Source organism: Pituophis catenifer, unplaced genomic scaffold (assembly GCF_029215685.1).
Source record: "Pituophis catenifer annectens isolate HBS135680 unplaced genomic scaffold, rPitCat1.0.hap2 SCAF_6, whole genome shotgun sequence".
Classification (NCBI taxonomy): domain Eukaryota; kingdom Metazoa; phylum Chordata; class Lepidosauria; order Squamata; family Colubridae; genus Pituophis; species Pituophis catenifer.
The window spans coordinates 81,073,130-81,096,425 of record NW_027256886.1 but is presented as its reverse complement, the minus strand read 5'-3'; the positions used below and the strand labels follow the sequence as shown (position 1 = coordinate 81,096,425).

Sequence of the window (23,296 nt, the reverse complement as noted above, 5' to 3'; positions counted from 1 at the left end):
CACTCTGTATCAATTTATCCAGATGCTTCAAAACTTAGAAGGGAGATCAAGTACTATCTCTAACTTTTCCAAATATCCATGGTAAATTATAGATATAGATTTGTAGTAGTAAATACTCATTTCTTGAAAAAAAAATTCACTTTGTAATAACTAGCCATTATTAGAATTTTTAATCACTTTATTGTTTTAACTAAAAAGTAATAAAGTGATATTTAAAATTTGATATGATTATTTCATGATTGTTTTGAGTATCTACCAACTTGCTTGGATACTTCTGACTGGAGTTTTTTGAGCAATTGTTCAATGAATAAGCTACGTATTTGCAAGATTTGTTTCTTTGACCAAATTTGCAAGATTTCTGCAAGATATTTTTCAAAGGCCTTATGAGAGAGGAAGTTGGGAAAATATTTTTTGATATTTGATACCCACGTTTCCCTGAAAATAAGACTGGGTTATATATTAATTTTTGCTCCAAAAGACACATTAGGGCTTATTTTCTGGTTAGGTCTTATTTTTTGGGAAATATGGTACTAAATGCACCTATCTGGCTGACAATCTTAACTGGGGCTTATTTTGAGGGTAGGGCTTATATTATGAGCATCCTGAAAAATCATGCTAGGACTTATTTTGCGGTTGGGTCTTCTTTCAGGGAAACAGGGTAAATCATCTTCATATTCCATGTTCAGAGACAAACTCCTGCCTGAGGATCACACTAGAACAAAGAACTAAGGGCACTATGATCTCCTGTCCTGCCTGGTCTTCTGGGGGTTACGTAGAATTTACCCTGTTTCTGTATAATTATATTTCTCCCCTTAAGCCTTCCAAATATTACAAGTCAGAAACTTTTAACCCTAATGTCTCTGGGATCTTTTAATAAGTTCATGGCATCTCATCCGTCTCTGAATGAGATTCTTTGAATCATAGAGGATAAATTGTATAGGATAGTAGGCCAACTGTTGGTGAAGAATACGTAAGAATAGAATTATACTGTACATTGTACAACTATATATCATGTAGACATACCATGTTTCTCCGAAAATAATACCCTGTCTTATATTTTTTTGAACCCCGAAATAAATGCTTGGCCTTATTTTGGAGGAGGTCTTATTATTTTGGGGTGCGTGGAGCAAGATGGGGCTCCTCTTGCCATTTTACCTGATTTCCAGTTCTGTCTCCCTAATCCTAACCAGAGGAAATGGCGGGGACCGGCTGTGCATGCAGTTAAATATTTTTGGGGAGGGCTTATTTTCGGGGGGGGGCTTATTTTAGTGCATGCACTCAAAAGCCCGATTAAGTTTATTATCCGGGGAGGTCTTATTTTCGGGGAAACAGGGTATACATCGTATAGACATATTTGTTTGCTTTTCTTTTGGGAACAAAAATTATCTTTTTTGAAATGATTACCGAATTATATTTGTTAAAACTACTGTTCCTATGAGGATTGTAGAGATTTGTAGTAGTTATAAAGTCGTTGCTTCAAGCGAACCAGAACAAGGCTGCACAGTTTTCCTTGCTATAATCTGTGGTTGTTCTCCAGAGCAGGTTGTTTACTTTTCTCTTTCTTTTCACTTTTTATTTCTGATGTTGACCCAATTTCCCCCCAATATACTCTTTCTGCACTAGTTGAGTTTCCATATTCTCTGTGATGTCTTTCTTTATCTTCATTTCCTCATTTCCTCCTCTGCTTTCCATCAGCCTCCAAAAAAGATATGGGATTATACTCCTGGAGATTGCTCTATCCTTACTAGAGAGGATAGAAAGGTAATTTGAATATATAATGTATGCAATATAGTTGTGTGTGTGTATATTAGAGCTTATCTTTCCTCTGTAGCAGTGTTTAAATTGGAGTGCTTTGAATTTAATGGAACCTATATATATATATCTATATGTGATGGACTGCAACCCCAAAAATACTGTAATCTCTGGCTAGATCAGAGCATATTTTATTTTTGTGACATGTAGTAATTTTTTCTAGTATGAATGCGTTTTAAATTTATTTTCTAATAAAAAAATAGGAGAAAATTTATCTTGAAAATTTCAGCAGTGAACCTTCTAAGCCGTATTTGAATATGTAGAAAGTATTTGAATGTTGTCCTATGTAGGGCACAGTTTCTTATGAAAAGTGTTGGACAATTCTTCAGCCTTTCCTCCTTTTCCTTTTTTTTAACCAGGTTGATCCAGGAAAAAACCACTGCCTCTATCATACTGAATTAGATGCAGAGATAGACAAAATGGAGAAGCTTTATAAAGCCCCAGAGCAACTGAAGGTATCTCACGTTGCTTGTTTTCTAAACTTTCTAGTGGAGATGTTGCTGGATATCACCTGTTCTTATAAGCAATAGTATGCTAACCATTCCCCAGTTACGGTAATCGGTATAACTCAGCGGTGGGTTCTACTTACCTTTACTACAGGTTCGTATGTGCAGATCGCCAATGACAACATCCAGGGTGGTGGGCGTGGCCTCCCATCAGTTTTACTACCGGTTCTTGTGATCCAGTCTGAACCGGGGGCAACCCACTACTGGTATAACTAGTAGCATGTGCTGGTTGTCACCTTTAAAGCCCTTCATAGCTTGGGACCAGGTTATCTGACTGACGTTTCTTGCTGGTCACATCTACCTGACCCATTAGAGCAGGGACGCATGGAATGCTGCAGGTCCCGTCTCCGAGGGAGATACACTTGATGGGACCCAGAAGAAGGGCCTTCTCTGTGGTGGCTCCCTCTCTCTGGAACATAATTCCTCCAGAGATTAGAATGGCCCCCACTCTTAATTCTCTTCCTGAAGGCGCTGAAGACCTGGTTCTGCCAGCGGGCCTGGGAAACCCAGAACGGTATTGAGCCCATTAAATGGCTTGTGTGATCGGCTGTTGCTGGGACGGGAGGTGGTGGGCGATTTTATTACATTAATTTATTTGATTGTTTTATTAGTTTTACTGTTTTTAAATGTGGTTTTTATATTCTGTAAGCCGCCTTGCATTTCCATGGGCAAATAGGTGGCAATATTAAATAGATAGATAGATAGATAGATAGATAGATAGATAGATAGATAGATAGATAGATAAATAGTATTAACCATGTTCAGATACAATCTGAAGTAGTAGCCATGTTCAGATGCAATCCTAAACTATGTCCAGCTCATACTGTACATTCTCTTTTTTTCCTTGCCATTTGTTTTTTCTGTTTGATGATGGTGGTTGCTATGAACAACCAGAGAACAGGGCGACATGAGGCAGAGGAAGGCTAATAGCAGATAGAAGTAAAATTCAGCAGCACTGCAGAGGTTCTGATTTTTAAAATAAGGAAACCCAGTTCTCTGTATGTACTGTACATTTCTCTGCTGTAAGAGAAATCAGAGCCAGTCCAAGGAAACAATAAGGTTAAGGATCAGTGGTGGGTTTCTACCAGTTCACCCTGGTTCGGCGGCACCACTACCAGTTTACACCGGTAGTGGTGGCGGCGGGAGGCTCCACCCACCCGCCCGGACATCCTTACGGATGCTCTACGCATGCGCAGAAGTGCCGTGCGCTTACAGTTCCAAACTGGTAGCAAAGGTAAGTAACACTACTGTTAAGGATCCCTACTTTGCTTTCAACAATGTCTGAATACAAGACATTTTATATTTGCCAGAGGAATGACTGCTTCCTGACAATGTCTGTGACATGGAAACCTTCCTGCCTCCAATCTGAAGTGCCTCCTTGCCTCTTCATTTGTTCTAATGAGGAAAACCTATAAAATCTGCCAGATGATTGGCACTGCTGTCTGTATGTCAAGAGGTTCCTAGCTCCACTTTGGCAGTCGGGACAATCTGTTGTCCATTGAAGGGAAATATCACCATTTCTCACCACCACCTGTGCTCCATTGAATCTTTCCATTTTTCACATGAGACAAAGGATTGATGGAAAAGCTGTAATGAGCTATCAGAGGACTAGGGCTTCTGTTGTCCATTGTTTGAAACTGATCTTCCTTTACTTTCTGAATGTAATATATGCCACAATGAACACAGCCATTCGGAAATCCTTTGAATAGAAGTCTGTTACTTGCTTATTCGTTTGTAATTTTTGTGCTTGTAATATGACCATTCTGCTGATCCTGTAAAAATAGCGCCTTTTAAATGCATGTTTACTTTTTTCCAATCAGTCTTCCCCTAATCAGCATTTCAGAAGCTATTTTGTTTTTATACACTGCTAGATAACTAGAGAGGGATAATATTGCCATGTTGTTTTTATTTCCAGCTTGTAGAAGTTCAATTTAGTTTTAAAACCTAAAGTCTATATTTTGATTAGTTTTAAACGTTTTTGTTTTAAAAAATAGCTGACCTCAAAAAATTGAATTTATCCTTGTCTTTTTATTTTGTGTAAGCATTTAAGAGGGATGCGGTGAATCAGTGGCTAAGACACTGAGCTTGCCGAAAGGTCGGCAGTCTAGCGGTTCAAATCCCTAGTGCCACATAACGGGGTGAGCTCCGGTTGCTTCTCCTGGCTTCTGCCAACCTAGCAGTTCAAAAGCATGTAAAAAATGCAAGTAGAAAAATAGGGACCACCTTTGGTGGGAAGGTAACAGCCTTTGGCGTTTAGTCATGCCGGCCACATGACCACAGAGACATCTTCGGACAGCGCTGGCTCTTCGGCTTAGAAACGGAGATGAGCACCATCCCCTAGAGTCGGGAATGACTAGCACATATGTGCGAGGGGAACCTTTACCTTTAAGCATTTAAAGCAGATTCTAACAGCAAATGATGCAGAGTATAAAACATTACTCTTAATGTTAAGAACAGATGAAGTCAACAATAGAAACATTACCCGTTTGTTCATTCAGATTTTACTGCAAAAAATCAGAACATTTCTTCAAGCTTTCATGGACCCTCTGTGTTGACATTGTCGTCCCCAGGGGTCCAGAGATTGAAAACCACTGGCATAATCATTAATTTGTTTTATTTATCTTTAGGGTTTTACCTAAACATTCACAGGCAAAAGAGTAAGCTTTATATCTACAGTATGGACTGTATGAATTTTGCATGATTCACCTTGTACCTGCTTACTGGCAAAGACTTAAAACCACAAAACCAACAATTAAATCAGTGAAGACTTGGACTGAGGAGGCAAAATTAAAGCTACAGGCTTGCTTTGACTGCACTGATTGGAATATTTTTGAAGATACCTCTGCAGACCTGGATGAACTCACAGAGACTGTAACATCATATGTCAGCTTCTGTGAAGACTCAGGAACTTGTGAATATATAGTAACAACAAACCTTGGTTCATAGCTAAACTTAAGCAGCTATATCGTTCCAAGGAGGAAGCCTACAGAAAAGGTGATAAAATGCTGTACAATCAGGCCAAAAATGTATTAACAAGGGAGAGCAGAGCAGCAAAAAGAAGCTACTCTGAAAAGCTAAAGAATCAGTTCTCAACAAATGAACCAGCAAACATGTGGAAAACTCTTTAAAATATCACCGACTTCAGCAAACTTCCTTCCCAGGCTGAAGGAAATCAACAAATGGCAGATGATCTGAACTCGTTTTACTGCAGGTTTGAAAGGAAACTACAGCCACCTATCTCCACAACCCCCATGTCAGACACACCAACAACAGCCAAGCCTCCTACAACTGACCCCATCCCATTGGGTTCACAACCCCTAGTGATCGCAGAAAAGGAAGTGCAAGACCTATTTCACAGACAAAAGCCAGGAAAAGCTCCAGGCCCAGACAAGATAACTCCTTCTTGCTTAAAAGTCTGTGCTGACCAATTGGCCCCCATCTTCACCCGTATCTTCAATAAATCGCTAGAGATGTGCTATGTTCCTTCTTGCTTCAAATGCTCTACTATCATCCCAGTGCCGAAGAAGCCCACCATCAAGGAACTGAATGACTACAGACCAGTTGCTCTAACATCTGTAGTCATGAAAACCTTTGAAAGGCTAGTGCTGTCCCACTTGAAAACCATCACGGATCCGCTGTTAGATCCCTTGCAATTTGCATACCGAGCAAGTAGATCAACTGATGATGCTGTTAATATGGCTCTGCACTACATCCTACAACATCTTGAAACTCCAAAAACCTATGCAAGGGTCCTCTTTGTAGAATTTAGTTCAGCATTCAATACCATCATTCCAGACACTCCTCTAACTAAGCTAAACCAGCAACAGATACCTGAACACACTTGCAAGTGGATCATAAGCTTCCTAACAAACAGGAAACAGCAGATGAAGCTAAGTAGAATCACATCAGATATCTGTACAATTGGCATAGGGCCCCCCCAAGGCTGTGTGCTCTCCCCATTTCTCTCTTTATACCAATGACTGCATCTCTAACGATCCATCTGTTAAAGTTTGCAGATGACACAACAGTGATCGGCTCATTCGAGACAATGATGAATCTGCATACCGATGGGAGGTTGAACAGCTAGCCTCGTGGTGCGACTGGAACAGTCTGGAACTGAACACACTCAAAATTGTAGAAATGGTGGTAGACTTTAGGAGAAATCCTTCCATACTTCCACCTCTCACAATACTAGACAATACAGTATCAACAGTAGAGACCTTCACATTTCTAGGTTCTACCATATCGCAAGATCTAAAATGGACAGCTAACATCAAAAACATCATCAAAAAAGCACAACAAAGAATGTTCTTTCTGCGCCAACTCAGAAAGCTCAAACTGCCCAAGGAGCTGCTGATTCAGTTCTACAGAGGAATTATTGAGTCTGTCATCTGAACCTCTATAACTGTCTGGTTTGGTTCTGCAACCCAACAAAAGACACAGACTTCAGAGGATAATTAGAACTGCAGAAAAAACAATTGCTACCAACCTGCCTTCCATTGAGGATCTGTATACTGCACGAGTCAAAAAGAGGGCTGTGAAAACATTTATAGACCCCTCGCATCCTGGACATAAACTGTTTCAACTCCTACCCTCAAAATGATGCTATAGAGCACTGCACACCAGAACAACTAGACACAAGAACAGTTTTTTCCCAAACGCCATCACTCTGCTAAACAAATAATTCCCTCAACACTGTCAAACTATTTACTAACTCTGCACTATTATTAATCTTCTCATCCTTCCCACCACCCATCTCCTTCCGCTTATGACTGTATGACTATAACTTTGTTGCTTGTATCCTTACGATTTATATTGATATTGTTTCCTGATTGCTTATTTGTACCCTATGACTATCATTAAGTGTACCTTATGATTCTTGATGAACGTTTTTTTTTTTTTTATGTACAATGAGAGCATATGCAGCAAGACAAATTCCTTGTGTGTCCAATCACACTTGGCCAATAAAAAATTCTATTTTCTCTGATTAGGGAAATCCAGATTATTAGCTATTTCACAATCCGGCATAAGACCTGATAATAAAAAAAAAAATCTGGAGGTTAATAATATTTTGTCTTCCGCTTTAACATAAAGTGTCCTTTAGTAACTGCTTCTTTGTCTGGATTCTTGCAGAATGCAGCAAGCTCCCCGCCACTGGAAACTCTTTCCGAGCATTTGTCTCCGTAAGTTTTGAAATATCCACTCATTTTTCTTTCTTGTGCTGAGCCAAATCATATGCTTCATAAAAGGCTTGCCATGGATTGCATATTTTATGCAATTCCTGAAATTAATCTGAAGTATGAGGTGCCTTTAGCAGTTCTCTTGGGGTACCAGAATATTGACAGTGTGTCTCTAGATGTTTTGTTTAATAATTTGCTGTTAGTTGCTGAGAAAATATGTCTTCCCTCTTATATACCAGCTACCATCCTGTAAAAAGAGAGTTGGAAACAGAATTTGGACATTCCACTGGGCTGGGAAATGAAAGGCAGATTTATAAAAGTGTTTTGGAAGGAGGAGATATCCCATTGCAAGGGTTGAGTGGCTTGAAGCGTCCATCCAGTTCAGCATCCACAAAAGGTAAAGTGAACATTGTGGTGATCAAACTATAAAGAGTAAATGCATAACATGGTATTGCACTTAAACCAAGATTCCACACGTCATAGTTCGAAAAAAAGCCTGAATGTTTTTGCATTGAAGAGCAGCTTGCGTCAAAGAAAGGGTGGAGAGATCACAGATCTTTGGCTCATCATAATGAAGCCTTAATATTGTGATGAGCCATGGTGGCGCAGTGGTTAGAGTGCAGCACTGCAGGCTACTTCTGCTGCCTGCCAGCTGCCTGCAATTTGGCAGTTCAAATCTCGCCAGGCTCAAGGTTGACTCAGCCTTCCATCCTTCTGAGGTGGGTAAAATGAGGACCCAGATTGTTGGGGTCAATAGGCTGACTCTGTAAACCGCTTAGAGAGGGCTGTAAAAGCACTGTGAAGCGGTATATAAGTCTAAGTACTATTGCTATTGCTATCATGATCACATTGTCATTAATTTAGAGTGCGTTCATTAAATCATCTCTCCTCCTTGGTTTGGTGCCACAGCATTTGTCTTTGTGAGACTTCTGTAATTGGAAATATAGCAATCAAAAATTCAGTTTCTTCAGAAGGACAAGAAGCAATAGAACTGGAAGAGGAATTGCATTCTGTGTTTTTTTTTTTTAAAAAAAATAGCCTCTGTTCAGAAATCAAAGTGTATGAGGTTAAATCTCCACGTCCGGAATAATTCATCCAGAGTATTAAAAGAACATCTTGATGGTTTGCCAAACCTTTATAAAGTTTATCAAATACATTCACAAGATTATATATAGTGCTGGATGACATTAGGACAGCTAATGTAACCTCCATTTTGAAGAGGAGGAAGAAGAGAATTTGGGAACTGCAGACTGGGGACATTACTTGTTAACAAGCTACTTCATTGTGTCTTGGACGGTAAGACAATTACGTGGGTGCAGAACTGGTGCAGGGTTCTTATTCTGAGTTCTCATCCATCATTTCTCACCTAGTTCTAGAGAAGAAGCAAGTGGAACATCACAAAATTTGTCCCTGGCCTTCTGCTCTTCTGTGTTTTATAAGTGAGTTGGATGAGAAGCTGTTGGGGATGCTTAGCAGATTATAGATCACATAATTGAGTAGAGATAGTTAATGTCTTAGAAAGAGCCTTGGTAGTACAGTGGTTTAAAGCACCCTGTTATTAACACAGCTGCCTGCAATTACTGCAGGTTTGAATCTTACCAGGCTCAAGGTTGACTCAGCCTTCCATCCTTTCTAAGGTAGGTTAAATGAGGACCCAGTTTGTGGGGGCAATAAGCTGACTTTGTATAAATATACAAAAGGATGAAGGCTATTGCTTAACGCACTGTAAGCCGCCCTGAGTCTCCGGAGAAGGGCGGCATATAAATCAAATTAAAAAAAAAAAAAAATACAAAAGTATGAAGGCTATTGCTTAACGCATTGTAAGCCGCCCTGAGTCTCCGGAGAAGGGCGGCATATAAATCAAATTAAAAAAAAAATCAAAATCAAAATGATGATAAAATTCATTGTTCTTTGACTGAAAATAACATGAAATTTAAGAGGGTTTTTTTATTACAGGAACAAATTGTGTTTTTTAAAAATTGTACATGTATTCTATTGCCACCCATTTAATGGATTCTAAATGGCTTAGAGTTACCGTTTTTTTCAGAGTATAAAATGAACCTTTCCCCCCCAAAAAGAGGGTGAAAATCTGGGTGTGTCTTATACTCGGAATGTAGCCCCGCCCAGCCTCACAAACAGAGATTTCAGAGGCTGAAAGAAGCCTCTGAAAGAAGCTTCAGAAAAAAAGTCTCTGAAAGGCTTTTATCTAAAATAATATGGCAAGCAACAAAAGAAGAATAAGTAAACCAAACCATATTAACAAATCTGGAGAATGACACAATAACCAACAGATCAGAAGAGGTTAATCTACATACCAATACCAAAGAAAGGAGATTGAACAGAGTACAGATAGTCCTTCAGAATAAAAGCCTCTGAAAGAAGCTTCAGAAAAAAAGCCTCTGAAAGAAGAAGCTCTGTTTCGAAGGCTTTCAGAGGCAGAAAAAAAAGCAAGGCACAGAGCTCAAAACCAGTGAACCTGTTGCTAAAATTCACCTCTGGAAACAGCTGATTGGGGGTATTCCGGGAGGCTGATCCATCCACCAATCAGCTTTTTTCTTATTTTCCTCCCCAAAAACTAAGGTGCGTCTTATACTCCAAAAAATATGGTATATCAAATGTTTGTTGAAATAGTAGTTGATTACCAATTAACTATTCATAAGGTCAGAATGCTCATAAAATTGGAGCAGTTTTAGTACACATTCCACTTAATGAAGTTTACAGAAAAAGGTTTGCATCAGGTAAGAGGAAATTTCTACACTGCTCACATCCCTTCTTTCAAGTTCAAAGCTTTACTATTCCACCTATTTTGTGGTCATGTTTCACTAATGGGAAAATAGAAAGCTGTGTAAACCTCTACAGTTTATTAATTAATAGCAAGAAAAAGATTGTGCTGAAAGTAAGCCAAAAGAACTTCCAAAAGAAGGGGAAGGATTTTACCAAGCTGTATAAAATCACACATCAAGTCAATCAACATGGACTCCTGTTGGAAAATGTTTGATTTTGTAGTGTGAAAGGAATTGCATCCCAGTTTGAGGATGACTGAAAGAAAAAAGGGAATCTAGTCAGTGGTGAAATCCTCCGCGGGTTGCCACCAGTTTTCTGCCCACGCATGTCCGGTGCATGCCAAACGTACGCTATGCGTGCACATGCGTAGTGCGCACCAAATGCACACTGCATATGGAAAAAGGAGCCTTTTGAAGGTAAGTAGAACAGTGAGGGGGGGAACAGCTGTGCTGCGTGATTTAGATTTGCTAGAAACCAGGATTTCCTGCTTTCTAGCGAATATAAATCGTGCGGCACAGCTGATCTTCAGAAATACTGGTTTGAACGAACCGGTAGCTTTTTCTTTACTACCGGTTTGCCCGAACCGGTGCAAACCGGTAGCATTTCAGCCCTGAATCTAGTCTAACTGGAAGACTGGAATAGATCTCCAAGCATACTTTCTCTTATTTGTGCATTTGTGATATTAACCCTTCAATACTTGCGGTGTTTTTAAACAGAATTGGCACAAAAAGATATTGCCAATTTGGCTGTTACCTCATCCCAATCTTGTAGCAATACTAAGGGTGCAACAAGAGACATGGTTAGGGAAAGAGTCTGCCAAAGGAAATTGCCCAATACCAGCTTCCTAGAAATGTCTTGTGAGCCTATTTTTCTTCAGCTAGAAAAAGGCCTAGTGTGCAATTTCCCCAGCTGTGCCCAAGAGATCCATCCTTGTCCAGTGGTGAGATCCAGACTTGCCCCTGAGTCAAGCAGGAAGACATGGGCACGTGCGAAAGAAAATCTCAGCTCCCAAAATGTCTCTTCTGTTGGGATATTGTCCTAAGATGAGCCACTTTCTGAATCCTGAAACTCAGCCAAACTGCTCTGTTTTTTGTTTTGGACATCGCAAATGTGTTTGGTAATTTTCCTTTTGCTTCTTAATACAACTCCTAACATGAGCAAGAAATCCTCCCACCCCCTCCAAAGAAACTCAGGACATACTCTGGGTGTGGTATTTGGATGTACTTTACCATTTCTACCTCTTTTTCCTTTCCTGTTTTTTTTTTTTTAATCCCCTCTACTGTGTTCGTTCTTTTCCTTGTATGTCCTGTCCTGCTTACATTTCAGGACTTGGCTCAGCTACTGAGAAATCATTTCTGCTATCCTTCTAATCAACATCAAAGCAGTTTGTCCCAAATGCCATCATTTAGAAGGTGATTTATTTATGGAAACCAGCTTAAAATCCTTGTAATTTGCATCCCTAAGGAACATAATTAATAAACCCAACGTCTAGGAACAGTTTTTTTCAATTCTTGTGAAGTATCTGTTTTATGTTCATCCATCCATCTATCTGTACATGTGTGGTTGAGTGTATATGTGTCAGTATTATTGCATGCAATTAAGCACCCTTCCTCAGCAACATTAAATGATAATTGCTGAAAAGAAATTGTTTCCTTTGATGAGTCTTTTGATGGGCTTAAACATTGTTCTTTCAATTTATTCCCACAGTAGTTTGTTTGCTTATTGTTTAGCAAAATAAGACATTATTTTAAATTAATTGATCCAAATAAAGACTTTGTTTTTTGTTCTCTCCTTGGTTCTTTTCATACATTTATTTTACTGACATTGTGTTTTAAAGTAGATTCAGAATCACCAAGACATTTTGCAACACTCGATTACATAGAGAGTCCTGAAGAAATGTTCCAAAAACGCAGCAGTGATAAAGAGGTAATCTTCCTGTTTTCATACTTTAATCTTAGAGAATGCCATTAAAAAAAAAACAACTCCCCCCCCCCCCCCCCCCCGGGAATATGTGATGCTGAATTCCAAGATGACAATCTTGGAATTCAGTCTTTGCTTTCATTATCCTGTGGTGGTGCCCATGAGTAGCATTTGTGCCCCTTGATATCCAGCAGGCTCCCGGAGCTTTAAAATATAAGTTTTTTTTAAAAAAAAGTGGCATAAGATTATGTGCTACTTACAGAGCAAAACGTCAGCCTTCAGCATCATCTTGAGTCGAAGGTGGGATTCTACAGAATTCCCTCTGGGAAGGTAGCATGGTTTCTGATAAGTGGATATTTATAGTTATACCTGTCATTTTGTATCTAGGTAAGTTTTGCACTCACTTCTTGCTCTGAAGTTTTCGAATGTGTTTCCAGTCCAAAAACAACAATTAACCTGGAATTATGCAGTTAATATAGACCAGGGGTGTCAAACTCAAGGCCCGGGGGTTGGATCTGGCCCTCAGGGTATTTAGATCTGGCCCATAAGGCTGTCCTGGAAACAGCGAAGGACTGGCCCGCGGTGCTTCTGCCAGCGAAAACAGGCTCCCGAGCCATGGTAGCTGAAAGCGGAGTTCGGGAGCCCATTTTTGTTGGCAGAGCACTTGGGCCACCACAGGTAGCCCCGATAGGAGTGACATCGAGCTGGCCACGCCCTCCCTGGCCACACCCACCCCAGCCCCCTGAGGTCAAACACAACCCTGATGCGGCCCTCAATGAAATCTAGTTTAACACCCCAATATAGACCATGATTACTACACAGCATTGTTTGGGAGAATGTTGCGGTAACATAACAGTAATCTTAGTGGCAATGGCAATAGTAGTGGGGATTTCTTTCTGTGAACAGCCATCCAGATGTTTGAAGGCTGCAGCTCCTCTTCATAGGGATTTTGTTCTAACTTGATTTCTTTGTAGTTGAGAAACTGAAAGGAAGATTGGCTGTTTGGCCATGGAGATGAAATCCTTGCCATGGAGGCTGGTGCCCTTGCCAGTTTATTGCCCTCTTGAACTTCTTCAGTGGACTATATTTTGAGAGCTTGATTTTTAAAAAATGATACTTCTGTAAGCTTCCTGTTGTGGGCACTGCTTTTTGGCTACATAAGCAGTGAATCTTCAGTGTGACTGTCAGAAAGAAAGAAAGAAAGAAGAAAGGAAGGAGGGAGGGAGGGAGGGAGGGAAGGAAGGAAGGAAGGAAGGAAGGAAGGAAGGAAGGAAGGAAGGAAGGAAGGAAGGAAGGAAGGAAGGAAGAAAGAAAGAAAGAAAGAAAGAAAGAGGAAGATAATGGAAATGGCTGGTGAACCAGACCCATCTTCTACAAACATCCCAAATATTCTTTTTTTGATTATTTCAATCTAGTTTAATATATAGGATGTAATAATCGTTTCTCTAAGCTTACTTTGGGGCTGTAGTGGCGAGATTGTATGCTCTTTATTTTGTTTTCTAATTTATTTATTTTTTTTGCCGATATTAAATTGCTGTAAATTGGATGATTTACTGCCCATTTTATGCAATTTTATGGCAGAAACTTTTAGAGGACCAGAGACGGCTTAAACGTGAGCAAGAGGAGGCTGATATTGCAGCCAGAAGGCACACGGGGGTCATCCCTACGCACCATCAGTTTATCACTAATGAGCGCTTTGGGGACCTTCTAATTAGAGACGATACAATCAAAAGGAAATCTGGGGCAGAGGTCTGTTGTGGTTGCCTCCCTCTGCTGCTTGACCCAATTCATAGTTTGCTTTTCATAGCATTCTGCTTTTTTGGCCAACGTTAGCTGTCCCAAGTGTTGGATTTTATTTTCACTTAGAGCCTGCTTTGACCTTGTTCTACATAATCCTGCAGAAAACTTGCGTGTTTTAATGCATGTCTGCTAAGTAAGGAATACTTGTGCACAACTGTGATGCATGGCTCTTTGAAAACAGCAGTTGCTTTTATGGCGAGTCGGCAAACATTTGCTTCATCTTTTTGCACTGTATAGAATGCCTCCTTCTCTCTTTATCTTTGCCATCTGCTTAGATTGTCTTGTGGCTCCTGATCATGCAGTTTGGTTATGCATTGTGCACTCCATAACATTTATTATTTCTGTAGTTTCTGTTATTAAGAACCTTGAGGGTCAGGCAAAATAAATGATCTTGTTTTAAAAAGGCAAAAGAAAGAACTGACTCTGCAAGGAATCATAGTTTAAGAGAACAGATCAACTTGTCTTCACTGGAACTGAGGGTGACAAAACAGCCATGCTTTACATAAAAAAGTTTTGTATCTTTCTGGGGGGTGAAAGCTATGTGAAATCCTTGTCTTTATTTCTTCCTGCCACTCATTCCAGCTGATCAGGAACAAATGATCATTCCTGAGTTCTGGAGAAATTATCAGGAGGCTTCCATTGCACTCATAACGATAGAGTGTTGTGTGTACACATTCCAGAAGGCCATTTCATTCTATGGATCACATTTGCAACTCAGACTGTTGCCTTCTGGGAGTAGGATGGTCAGAGTTCAGTTGATCACTGCCTCTCCATTTAGGAGACTCTAACCATTCACTTAGGGACATGGTGGCTCAGTGGCTAAGACACTGAGCTTGTCGATCAGAAGGTCGGCAATTCAGCAGTTCGAATCCCTAGCACCACATAACGGGGTGAGCTCCCGTTACTTGTCCCAGCTTCTGCCAACCTAGCAGTTTGAAAGCACGTAAAAAATGTAAGTAGAAAAATAGGGACCACTTTGGTGGGAAGGTAACAGCGCTCCGTGCGCCTTTGGCATTTAGTCATGCTGGCCACATGACCACGGAGACGTCTTCGGACAGTGCTGGCTCTTCGGCTTTGAAACGGAGATGAGCACTGCCCCCTAGAGCCGGAAACGACTAGCACGCATGTGTGGGGGAACCTTTACCTTAACCAGTCACTCAAACACATCTGATTTACTTAGTAATACCTACATCTGTTTTTTTTTTCTTTACTTTTGATAAAAGCTACAAATTCTTCAACAGTGGTATTCATTTTGATTCTGCTGATTTTGCAAACTTAACAAACTTGCTGGAAAGACTGAAGTCGTGCTCCCTTGAAAATTCTAGTTCTTTTATTTTAGTAGTAGCCCTACTAGGTCTTATAGGCAGATTTAACCATTCTTAGTCGCTCAAGAATTGGGACTAGATTCATCACACATTTAAGAAAGGAAACTCTACAGTGTGCTTGTAATGTTGTGTATATCCTTTCAAATGATGTTCTGGAGATTTGGCAATTTTTTAAAATCGTGCTATTTTCAACCACTAGATGAGAGCTGCCAGAGTGAAGTTTGACTTCAAAGCCCAGACATTAAAGTGAGTATTGGTTATTTTCTCCCTATGTCTATAATACCTTTATGTTTTAGCCATTTCCTTCCTTCTGGTAATTATCTTACTTAAGTATATACTGTTTGGCTTCCCACTTGCACTCTCAATGTAGTCCAACAGTGTTTACATTGCCAACTATTCTGACCAAGGAAATGCATGCAACTGTCCATTGACCATCATTGCTCCAGCATTACTCCTCCACTGAATGCCACAGTAACTTCTCTGTCCCTTTTAATGCCTTGTCATTGCCTGCCATCTTTATACAGTTTCCAGACTTTCCATCATTTAATGCCATCATCAAGATGTTTGTTCCATTTGCCATCTCCATCTCCACCTCCTTCTTTCTCTTAAAACCTTCTCCAGATGTAATTTCCTGCTCTTTAGAAGGCCAGATCCTGAAGATAAAACTCAAATACTTTGGCCACCTAATGAGAAGGAAGGACTCACTGGAGAAGAGCCTAATGCTGGGAACGATTGAGGGCAAAAGAAGACGGGGGCGGCAGAGAATGAGGTGGCTGGATGGAGTCACTGATGCAGTAGGCCTGAGCTTAAATGGACTCCAGAGGATAGTAGAGGACAGAAGGCCTGGAGGAATGTTGTCCATGGGGTCGTGATGGGTTGGACACAACTCAACAAGATGCAATTTCAGTTCCACTTCCAATTCCTCCATCTTCAAATACATTACTTTAATGAACTTCTTTCACTTCTCTTCTGACCAAGCATCCAAGATCTGCCAGTTTTTAAATACTGCTGATGCAATCGGTTCTTTAGAATTTGGGGACAGATATTTATGTTTGTTTCTCCAGTTATGTTCTCCAGTTGTTAATATTTCTATTTGTAATTTGATGCTAATGAGATTTTATTAAAATAATTAACACATGAATTAATATGTCATTAACAGGGAACTCCCATTACAGAAAGGCGATATTGTTTACATTTATAAGCCAGTTGATCAGAATTGGTATGAAGGCGAACACCATGGCCGAGTGGGCATCTTCCCACAGTCTTACATAGAGGTACTGTTTCGTTTATTAAGCTATCAGGACTGGTCAGGCTGACACAAGATTGAAGCCATCAGTCTTCTTTAAGATTTTTACATATGCCTTTTGCTTTTGTTTTATAGTTACTTAACCCAACAGAAAAAATCCAAACTAAAAAAACGTCACCATTGCAAATCTTGGAATATGGAAATGCAATTGCTAAATTCAGTTTCAATGGAGATACTGCTGTGGAAATGTCCTTCAGGAAGGTAGAGATCGCAGTTATTGTCAACCATTTTGAAATATTTCTTTCTCTCGTTGTCTCTTTTACTTGTTCATCTTCCATCTTAATACTTAACAAAAAACTATATATTTTCTTTATTAATTTTTCATCTGTCCCTGTTAATATCTGTTCTAATTCTGTTAATTGTTTACTTAAACCATACATTTTAACATCTTTCTCATATCTAGATTGTATCTGCACATATGACCACCATGTTATCACAATCCCTTTCTCGTGCAATCTACTGACATTATTTCTTTCTCATGCAATCTACTGACAATCAATTCAATTGCAGAGCATAGCAAATAGATGTTCTAAGCAGCAGATTGGAAATTTTAAAAAGTTAAAAAATATACTTTGCACAGTGTTTTCTAAAAATGGAAGGTTTGAGGTTAGTTGTCACATAATGTGAACTTTGTCCAATGCAACAAGCGTATTTATTTACACTTCTATAGTCTTCGTTTTGCACCTAAATGACAAAAGATATACAATCATTGTTGATACTAGAGATAGTAGGCAAGAAACTGAATGCCAATTATATGTATTTATTTATATATGTAATAATTAGTCTGAATTATTTTGCCAAAATGAAAATATATGCATGTCTATCACTTCTTTCTCGATTTTTTTAAAAAAATCTATCTTTGTGAGCTATATGAATTATACTGGAGTCTCTGAATATTTTAATTTTGGATCAAAAAGTTAAGCCATTTTCTTAGGCACTGTAAATGCAAGCCAGGCAATTTAAAAGCATTTAATAGAAAGGAGACATCAAATCCATTTTAGCAGAGGAATGCGGTTCAGGCAAACAATTCAGTTCAATTCAAACCTTTATTGTCAGAGTACAACATGTGTACAATGAGATTGGCTGAGCCTCCCTTCATGCAACCCCCTCAGCCCAATACAACTCACAGTGCAAAACAGTAAAAGAAAAATCCCTACCCAGTGAATCCTACTAACAAACACAATCCTACTGCACCATGTGAACTTATTGCAAGCTGTGACGGCCCCGCAAGTCAATCGTACTATGTTGTTGTAAAGTTATTTTCCATTCAGGAGTCTGACAGCCCACGGATAAAAACTGTTCTTCAGCCTATTTGTGCGGCTGCCTATGCTTCTCTATCTCCTTTCCGACGGCAGGAAAATAAAGAAGTGCTGACCAGGGTGTGGGTCGTCCCTGAGGATTTTCCTCAGTCTTCTAAGGCAGCGACCCCTAGCGATCTTCTCTAGTGGTACCAGGGGACAGCCCATAATGTTTTATTTTATTTATTTATTTATTTTTATTTCTATACAGCCCTTCTCCCGCAGGACTCAGGGCGGTGCACAGCTAAAATAAAACATTGTATACAAAATTTAAAAAACAATTTAAAAACAATTAAATAATTTTGGCCCAAATAATTTAAAACAACCCAGATTAAAACCGAATCAATTAAAACTGAGAGGACGGGATCAAGCCAGCCCAGCTAGATGGAATAAGTGTGTTTTGTGCTGTGCTCACCACCCTCTCTAATATCTTGCTATCCACGGCTGTCAGGCCGGCATACCACACTCGTAATGCGCTGAGTGAGGACACTTTCTATTGTGGCCCGGTAAAAGGAGGTCATCACTTGTTGTTCCACTTTATTTTTTTGCAAGTCCCTAAGGAAGTGGAGTCTCTGTTGGGCCGTTCTGGCCACCTGTTGATGTTCATGTTGATTTTCCAGGTAAGATCTTCGCTGAGGAATTTAAAGGAGGAAAAACTCTCCACACAGCCCCCCTCGATGTAAACACAGAGCACATCCACTAAATGCAGCCCTTATATCTAAGTAGCATAAGCAAGTCCTGAACTTAAACTCATGTTTCATTTTTTTGTCTACAGGGAGAAAGAATCACACTCATTCGACAAGTAGACGAGAACTGGTATGAAGGGAAAATCCTTGGCACCAATCGCCAGGGCATCTTCCCTGGCTCTTATGTGGACATACTTAAGCATCCAGTGCTGAAAGACACATCAGGCTATGCCTACCGACCGCCAAATTGCAGCGTGGCTTTTCCACAGGTAACTTGTTTGCGCCGCTGTTCATTGCAGTGCATCCGTGGCTTTGTTGGTCTATTTCCTAGGGCAAGATCCCCATCATTGCCTTGTGTCACCACGTCTTCTGGAGCGACAAAGAATCTATGTAGGCTAAAATATCCCTTAGCAGAACTGAGCTGAGAGATTTCATCCAAAGGTATCTCTGGTTGTCCACATGGAAAGCATACAGTAGTGGCCAAAATTGTGGAAACCTTTTGGGAAAAGTGTATTTTCTTAAAACTAGATAATAACACCACTTTTTTTTTTTAGTAGTACCATAAAATTATATATCGATGGAAATATAGTTTAATCAATAATGTAACGCAATAACTTTTATGAAGGATTTGCTATTAAATAGTAGTTACAGTATAAAGAAAAGTGAAAGACGTAGAAAAAACGAGATATAGAAAAATTATCACAATAGAAAAAATGAGATATAGAAAAATGATCACCATGTCAGTTAATACTTATTTGGGTAACCTTTAGCATGAATTACAGCCTTACGATGTCTTCCCATGGAGTGAACCACGTCTTTTAGTTCTGCAGCTGTTATAAGGTGAAACCAAGATTGAATGATTGCTTCTATAAACTGGGTTTTATTGCTAGGTCGCTTCTGATTAACAAGTTTCTTTAGTTGGCTGCATAGATTTTCAATTGGGTTAAGGTCTGGGCTATTCCCAGGCCATTCCAGCAGTGGAATACAATTATATTGAATCTGAATCAATATATATAGAATCAATATATTGATTATATTGAATATGATATATTGATTATCTTGAAACTCCCCAAAAAGTGGTGTTATTAGCCATCAAACCTCAAAAATACATTTTTTCCAAAAGATTTCCACAATTTTGGCCACTACTGTAGATTCTCCTGTGGCGGCTGATTCCAGGCACACATTGTGATTAAAATATGGTTTCAGTGGGGAAACAAGAAAACAAGGGACATTCCTCAACTAAAGCATTTTAAGGTCATGCAGGAAGAGAGAGAAGCTACTACCTTGCTGACTGTTAAGGAGTAAACCTGCTCCTCCAACCTGGCTGTGCCCTCTGGCTGGGGTTTGTCAAGGGATGAGGTGTTTGCTCCTTTGCACTACTCCATTAATGGTTCGGATTAGCCTTGGGTGAGAGGAAGGTTTGCTGGAGTGCTAATGCTAATCAAGTCCCAGGAGAATAAACATGCTTGTAATTCTGGACTCTGGCTGCACAAAGGCAGAACTCTTGTGGGCTGTGCTGGTGGATTTTCAATTAGAGAAATAGATAAACCCCCTCTTAATAGGAGCTGCCACAAAGAAGAGGGAGTCAAGCTATTCTCCAAAGCACCTGAGGGTAGGACAAGAAGCAATGGGTGGAGACTACTGTAATCAAGGAGAGAAGCAACTGAGAACTAAGGAGAAACAGTTAGAACAATTCATCAATGGAACAATTTTCCTCCAGAAGTTGTGAATGCTCCAACACTGGAAGTTTTTAAGAAGATGTTGGATGAACATTTGTCTGAAGTGGTGTAGGGTTTATTTATGTATTTATTTAAGTGGTGTAGGGTGTATTTATGTATTTTATTTTGTGCCTGTTCACCGCCCTGAGTCCTTCGGGAGTAGGGCGGTATATAAATTTAATAAAACATAAAACAAACATAAACAGGGTTTCCTGCCTAAGCAGGGGGTTGGACTAGAAGACCTCCAAGGTCCCTTCCAACTCTGTTAGTCTATTGTCTAATAAAACAAACTCAGATGTTTAACAACAACATTTATCAAATCTCCACCATGTACTCCGGCTGATCTAAGCACCGAAACATCTGTTCACTTTGTCCCAGAATTATTTAAAACATTGGAATACATATGAGAAATGCTTGTAAACCACTTCCAAGACTGGCCCGAATATCTTCTGGGATTAAGGCCTGACTGAGAAAATTTTGAATTAGGTGGAGCCACATCTGGATGGTGAAACTCTTAAATTACAGCCAGGTTTTCATTCAATTCTAAAAAATATTGCCTTAGATAATATTTCTAATATTTCTAAGAGATTGAAGGGGAACCAAGAGATGGAAACAGAATAATTACAATTCAGAGAATGAGTATAGGACTTTCTCTCTCTCTCAGTATGTGTGTGTGTGCATATGACCTTCCAAAGGAACTTATTAAAAACCTGCTGCCACTTACTGTATTTGTGTATGATCTTCCTGTTTGTTTTTTGTTTCCAGAAGCTGTCCAAAAACTTTTAATTTCCCTCTTTTAGATGTTTTCAGTGTCAGCTTCTGGGTGTCCTGGGAGAGATCCCACTGTGGAAAAGTTAACACCATCTCAGGTGGCGTTATTTTTCTGTGGAAAAAAATTCCTCAGTTAAAAAAAGGAAAGACTTCTTGCGCCTCTGACCTTCTTAACTTACCTCACTTAAAAGAAGGTGGTAGTGTCTGTGCAGAAGGCAATGAATTCAAGGCACAGCTTTGGCTTTTGTGATAAAAAGCTGCGCAAGACAAGAGATCTGCTTTGCAGTCTGTGATGTGTGACAGGATTGCCCTTTGGTAGCAGCAGTTTGGCTGGGTAGCAAAATAACTTTATTTATTTATTTACATACATTTATATTGTCTGTAAAAGGGACTTGGTGGCTCAGTGGCTAAGATGCTGAGCTTGTCGATCGACAGGTCGGCAGTTCAGCGGTTCGAATCCCTAGTGTTGCGTAATGGGGTGAGCTCCCGTTACTTGTCTCAGCTTCTGCCAACCTAGCAGTTTGAAAGCACGTAAAAAATGCAAGTAGAAAAATAAGGACCACCTTTGGTGGGAAGGTAACAGTGTTCGTGTGCCTTTGGCATTGAGTCATGCGGCCACATGACCATGAAGACATCTTCGGACAGCACTGGCTTTTTGGCTTTGAAACGGAGATGAGCACCGCCCCCTAGAGTCGGGAACGACTAGCACATATGTGTGAGGGGAACCTTTACTTTTTTATATTGTCCATATTACCAGACTCCCAAGTAGTATACGAAGGGGACAAAGGGCAGGCAGGCAGGAGCAGCCCTGGGGAGTGGGGCATGTTCAGAGGGACTTACCACAGCAAGGTGAATTTGTCAACATTAGTAGAATTGGTATTAAAGATGGGAAAACCACAGGAATGTTGCTAGAAATCTGGTAGTTAACATGTGGTATGTTGCAGAATGAATGTCAAAAGAAACAAAACAGTAGAATCCAAGGGTTAGAAAGGCTCTTGGCCACTTTTTAGTCCACCTCCCCAGGACAGGAACCTCTTCAAACACCATCTTTGCACAAAAGAAGCTGCTCGTTGGAGGTGTGTGTGTGTGTGTGTGAATACAAATGCAAGCAACCGCTGTGAGATTTAACAAGGAAAAACTGAATTGCAAGGAAAATACATGAAGGAAGAGTGATAGAGGCTAGGCAACTGAATGGAGTTGAGTGTTTCCTGGCCAGATGCCCTTCCTGTCACCAATGGTATATAGTTATATTCAACAGATATATTCTCATCCTGCCCAGAGACAGAAATATCTGCTTCTACCTAGGATCGAACTCACACCCTCCCGATTGCGAGGCGAGAGCGCCACCTCTAGGTCACCGCACCACATGCAACAGACACTAATGCTTGGTGCTTATTCTTTGTCTGTGTTGTAACTTTGCTTGCTCTTTCCTCTTTCTTATTAGTTTTCTTATTTCTAAGAATTAATGCCTTGGAATTCCAGTGGCTCGGGAGGACTTTGTCCACAATGCCCCTCAGCAAATAGCATTACAATTCACATCCTGCATATTTTCAGGATGTTTAAATTTATCTTTAATTTACAAACATTAACCTAGATTCTGTAAACCTGACTATGTGGAAGTAGCACTTTACTTTGTTATACAGTAGTGGCCAAAATTGTGGAAACCTTTTGGGGAAAGTATATTTTCTAAAACTAGCTAATAACACCACTTTTTTTGTGGAGTAGTACCATAAAATTATATATCAGTGGAAAGATAATTTAATCAAGAATGTAATGCAATAATTTTTATGAAGGATTTGATATTAGAATAGCAGTTACAGTATAAAGAAGAAAAGTAAAACACATAGAAAAAAAAGGTAGATATAAAAAAATTATCACCGTGTCAGTTAATAGTTGGGTAACCTTTAGTATGAATTATGGCCTTACAACGTCTTCCCATGGAGTGAACCAAGTCTTTGAGTTCTGTAGCTGTTCTAATGTGAAAGCAAGATTGAATGATGGCTTCTATTAACTGGGTTTTATTGCTGGGTTGCTTCTGACTAACAAGTTTCTTTAATCAGCTCCATAGATTTTCAATTGGGTTAAGGTCTCGGCTATTTCCAGGCCATTCCAGCAGTGGAATAGGATTATCTTGAAACTCCAAAAAAAAAAAAAAAAAGTGGTGTTATTAGCTATCAAAACTCAAAAATA

The 23,296-nt window shown here is 39.7% G+C and overlaps 1 protein-coding gene across 27 annotated transcripts in view; it reads left to right on the top strand.

Moving 5' to 3' along the window:
• Window positions 1-23,296, top strand: part of SORBS1 (sorbin and SH3 domain containing 1) — an 88,713-nt gene that overhangs the window by 58,595 nt on the left and 6,822 nt on the right. For 18 of the 27 annotated variants that reach the window (XM_070946151.1, XM_070946149.1, XM_070946145.1 and 15 more), the window contains 10 exons: window positions 1,696-1,761; window positions 2,172-2,267; window positions 7,452-7,501; window positions 7,738-7,895; window positions 12,120-12,208; window positions 13,784-13,951; window positions 15,527-15,573; window positions 16,487-16,601; window positions 16,709-16,834; window positions 18,707-18,886. In XM_070946151.1, the coding sequence (XP_070802252.1) occupies window positions 1,696-1,761; window positions 2,172-2,267; window positions 7,452-7,501; window positions 7,738-7,895; window positions 12,120-12,208; window positions 13,784-13,951; window positions 15,527-15,573; window positions 16,487-16,601; window positions 16,709-16,834; window positions 18,707-18,886 (1,095 nt within the window). The remainder of the gene's footprint in view (window positions 1-1,695; window positions 1,762-2,171; window positions 2,268-7,451; window positions 7,502-7,737; window positions 7,896-12,119; window positions 12,209-13,783; window positions 13,952-15,526; window positions 15,574-16,486; window positions 16,602-16,708; window positions 16,835-18,706; window positions 18,887-23,296) is intronic. The other 9 variants (XM_070946160.1, XM_070946159.1, XM_070946158.1 and 6 more) reach the window with 4 other exon arrangements.